The sequence below is a fragment of the Carassius auratus genome, chromosome 22 (genome assembly GCF_003368295.1).
Source record: "Carassius auratus strain Wakin chromosome 22, ASM336829v1, whole genome shotgun sequence".
In the NCBI taxonomy this organism is placed as follows: domain Eukaryota; kingdom Metazoa; phylum Chordata; class Actinopteri; order Cypriniformes; family Cyprinidae; genus Carassius; species Carassius auratus.
Window position 1 is genome coordinate 31,816,337 of NC_039264.1, and position 4,703 is coordinate 31,821,039.

Sequence of the window (4,703 nt, forward strand, 5' to 3'; positions counted from 1 at the left end):
AATGAATGACATCATTGTGATTTTCAATAAGATTACTTTAGTCTCTGGATGAACCAAAAGATTCTTATTTTGACACTAGATGGCGCTCAGACAAAACGGCCTTCAAAGTTTAAAAAAAAAAAGTGTCTGTTTTTGCCAAATGTGTTGCTGTTGCATTTTGCTTTTGGAAGCACTGTTATACAACTGAAAAATATACATATTTTTTGTTAGCGGTGTTGTTAGTTAGCTAGTTAATTATCCCCAAAATGAAAATAAGTCAATAACAACCATCAGACATCTGCATGATATAACAATCACAGCAGTGAACAATGCATTGCATTTATTTCTAATAATGGTAAAAACAGGTTATGAACTGTTTTGGGCTTGATATGAAGAACATCAGTAGTTTTCAGAAATAACTGCCTGATTTGACTAGAAGCTCTTTATATTGGAAAATAGCACATACATACAGTTTACTTGTGTAGGTCAGTATATATCAAAACTCTGCTTCATCAATGTAAACATTTAGATTATCTCCTGGCTCAAATCTGAAAAATATTATTTAACTTTAACATCATAGCTTTCTGTAAAACTGCTTTGAAACAATTGCTATTGAAAAAAAGTGCTATAGTAACAAATCAGACTTCACTCAAATTGACTGATATTTTATCACATACTATTTTATCTGAGAGAATCGTGTATCTGTTAGATTCAGGATTTCATGGTAAAGTGGTTCGTTAATGCTAAAGTTAGACTGAGTTTCATATGAAATGGAAATGGAAAAAGGCATTTAACCACACGCCAATGACGCCTTAGCAGTGTCTGTGTTTAAGTCAACCGCAAACATTCAGCAATGTTCAAGCACAACTGTTTCCTGCAAATCTACACAGATGTAAATCAGATGCAAAAATGTTTCTCGTTTTGGGAATTTGTTAAAAATAATAATAATAAAATAATAATAATTATAATTCTTTAGGAGGCTATAGAGTCAAACAAGAAAATGTTTGTGTTTCACAAGATTAAAATGATTTTGTTTTCTTTAAGAGAGAATTTCATTAATCCAGCCCTGAATTACACTTACAATCCTAAAACTCAATCTACATGTTTTCAAGGGCTGAGATGAAAGACAGACTCTGAGGTAGTCACAAGAGCTTCCTGTGAAAGACACAAAGCGGGTCTGATACGTGTCTGATCATCTTCTCTTGACAATAAGTGCATATTCCACGTCATCATCCTCTTTAACATCCTGTAAAAAATAAATAATTAATTCAGTCTTATGTGTCTTTGACATCATGCTGTTTTTCAGAAGCATTTGAAGAATCACAAAAGAATGTTCAGTATCTGAAACTGAAGATTTGAACTATGATGACATCAGCTGACAGGAAATACTTCATCAGAGGCTCATTTTGAGCACCGGAAGCATGAACTAAGGGACCTTTTGATCTGTTATCCTTTAGTTACATGGTAAAAGGTTTCTGTGCACTGAATATTGATCCTACGACTTTATACTCGACTCTCTAATATTGAGCCGCTTCGTGCTTTTGGCTCGATTACACAGATGGACACACTGTTGAAATGACACAGATACACAACATTAATTAGTGTATTACCGGTTTCTGTGCTTCTCTTTTGTAGAATGTAGGCTCAATGTAAGTGATCTCGTCTTCATGAGTCTCAGCTGTTTCAACGATAAAAATAATGGATTAAAACATTGCATTTCTGTGTTTTTAAAGAAGCATCAGTGAGACAACTGAATAGTGCTGCATAGTGTGATGCATAGTGTGTGACTTAACACTTACTTTTTTTGTCTGTTTGTCTACATTTCCTGCAAATACAAACTATCACAACTGCAGCAACAATCAGCAGAGATCCAGCAGCAGCAGCAACAGAGATCAGTACTTTAACAGATGTTGAGTCTAAAACTACACAGATAGACACTCATTATGGTGATCTATTGAGAAGTGAACACAGTAATATTTTTCTGCTTTATTTATTTGAAAAAGCTTTTAGTTTATTCCAATCTCTACTGTGTCACTTCGCTTGGAGAAGGAACCAGGAGAGTACTGAAGTAAAATATTTTAGTTAAATTCACAAGGAGAAACAAACAGATACGGGACATATGAAAATGGACATTGAACTAAGAACAGAGGAAACAATTCAAAGACAGACACAAGTGGGATAAAGCTAAAAACACAAATTAATTAAACGGGAAACACATGGAACTAATAGAACTGAAGACAAGAACAGAAAACATTACCAAATAAGGAAAACAGGAAGTGTTGTCCACAACACTGACATACTGCGGCTTACAGTAAAAATCAAATTGGACTTCATTTTCTTCATTTCAGGCTTAAACACCTGTAGTATGCATATAAATATGTACAGTACATACAATTCAGCCAATTGAAAAAAAAAAAAGAAAGACATAGCTCAACAATTTTCAGAAATGTTATTTATAAGCATAAAATGCTGAACATGTCTTAAAGATGTGCTGAAACAGTGGCCACATTTAAATCTAGACTCAAAACACATCTGTTTAGATGTGCATTTACTGAGTACGTCCGAATGATTGCAATGGTTTTTTTTTTTGTTTGTTTGTATTTTTGGTTATTATTATTATTATTAAATGCTTTAATTCATTTTAAATCCATTTTTAATCATTTCAAAATGTTATTCTTTGGTTTTATAAATATTTCACTTTAATTTATGTAAAACACTTTGGTTTACCACTGTGTATGAACTGTGCTATATCAACAAATTTGCCTTGCCTTTTATCAATGTAACCAGCTACAGTCATTTAAATCAACTAAACCCATTTTAATCAAATCAATATACACATAAGAGCTGCTGTACCTGAACATGGTTGACAGAGTTTGCTGATGTCCAGATGTATGGTCTGGTTTGTGATGGGATTGTTGATCACACAGCTGTAGCTGTTTTTCTCCTGATATTCCACCTCCAGAGGTAGAGAGAGACTGATGCTGAGATCAGACACACTGATGCTGGACAATAAACTGTTTCCTTTGTACCAGGAGAGAGTCACATGACCCACATTCACCACTGAACACAACAATGAACAATTCTGCTGTGATGAAGATGATGATGAACAGTCTCTGGTAATGTCAGGAACAGACAGACGAGCTGAGAAAGATTAGAAACAAACATGTTAAGTGAGAGTTCGTGATGTCATTCAGTTTAAACTAAATATTTAGGATGCATTTACTTTTAAAACTATTGCAAATAAAAGACAAATATTTATCTCACCATAGACAGTCAGATTAAAACTTTTGCTAACATTTCTGATAATCTGTATTTGATAGACTCCAGTGTGTTCAGTTCTGGTGTTTGTGATGGTCAGAGATCCAGTTTGATGATCCAGCTTCAGTCTGTTTCTGAATCTCTCATCAAGAACATCATCAAATACAGTGATGGTGCCAGCCAGTACACTGATTTCAGCTATTAAAGTGTTTTCAGATCCAAACTTCCACTGAATCACATCATCATCCATCATTTCAGTAAAACCAGAGTCTAGAGTGACTGAATCTCCCTCCGTCACTGACACTGACTTCAATGCATTAACACCAAATGTACCTGAAGAGTTTGATCAAAGATGAAAAGGTAAACAATTTTATCATCTCAACTGCTTTGTATTCAAAAGTGAAATGAAAAACAAATAGAAAAAATAATAAATGAAAGGAGAAATAGATAGACAGGGTTTGGGAGATAAATCATATATATCTATGGCTTTGGTGAGCTCATGTGAACAGACTGACTGAATCTGTCCTTAATTTGATCTCCTGCGATCCAATAGATTGTACAATAATTTTCCTGTTCAATTTCAGAATGTCTTTTACTCCGATATAATGAATGCAAATCAATCTTCTTACCCTATTTAAAAACCAAAGCATGACCTAAATCAGCTGAAACATTAAATAATAATAATAAAAAAACATACATTTGTAACTTACCATCCAATTGCCCCAAACACAAGCAGAACAAAATGACAACATGAACCATTTTCTCTGAGCACTCTTAATATTATCATGAAACTCTATGAAGACAGCTCAGACTTGACAGAAGTGTGACGTAAGTGTGTGTGTGTGTGTGTGGATCCTCCCCCAACAGGATTCGACCACCCTTCACTGACCACACACACACTAGGATTACACACTAATTACATCTAATATATGCCATTTATTCAGATTTACTATACAGTGGCAGAAAACAATCTCTACAGGCAGATGTTAAATGATTATTGCAGTTTGTTATCATGGGAATTTTTTTTTACCTTAATTTATAATGGTCAGCCTGTGTAGATGTGCTTTAGTGTCTATGAGTGATGAGTAAGAATAATTGGTTCCTGTAACTCTCAATGGACTGTTTCTCATACATCAGTAAAGGTTTTTTATTTTATTTTTTATTTTATTTTTATTTTATTTTTTGTAAAAAGGAAGTCAAATCGTAAGGTTCATATTAAAACAGGAAATGAAAACACTCTTTACCCACCTAACCTACTACTGACCCACACGCATAAACTCGCATCCAGTAAAACACAGCGGGTTTCCATCCAATCTGCTCACATTACATTTCTTTGAAGATAAACGTGACCACACAATGTTTCACTTTGACACATCAACTACGCGCATTGCTGATCACGTTCATTCTCTTCGTTAGAAGAAAGAAAGAAAGAAAGAAAGAAAGAAAGAAAGAAAGAAAGAAAGAAA

At 34.0% G+C, this 4,703-nt stretch overlaps 1 protein-coding gene across 2 annotated transcripts in view; it reads right to left on the reverse strand.

Moving 5' to 3' along the window:
• The window catches only part of LOC113040399 (CD48 antigen-like), a 54,651-nt gene extending 50,061 nt beyond the window's left edge, over positions 1–4,590 (reverse strand). Inside the window, exons 1-5 of one of the 2 annotated variants that reach the window (XR_003275212.1) lie at positions 4,486–4,590; positions 3,244–3,570; positions 1,779–3,120; positions 1,590–1,657; positions 115–1,225 (exon numbers count right to left, since the gene is read on the reverse strand). Coding sequence is in view for 1 of the 2 variants with exons in the window: in XM_026198749.1 (XP_026054534.1) it covers positions 3,244–3,570; positions 4,486–4,546 (388 nt within the window). In the remaining variant the exon portion in view is untranslated. Of the gene's footprint in view, positions 1–114; positions 1,226–1,589; positions 1,658–1,778; positions 3,121–3,243; positions 3,571–4,485 lie in introns of those variants that run through there. The other variant, XM_026198749.1, reaches the window with a different exon arrangement.
• Positions 4,591–4,703: the final 113 nt, after the last annotated feature.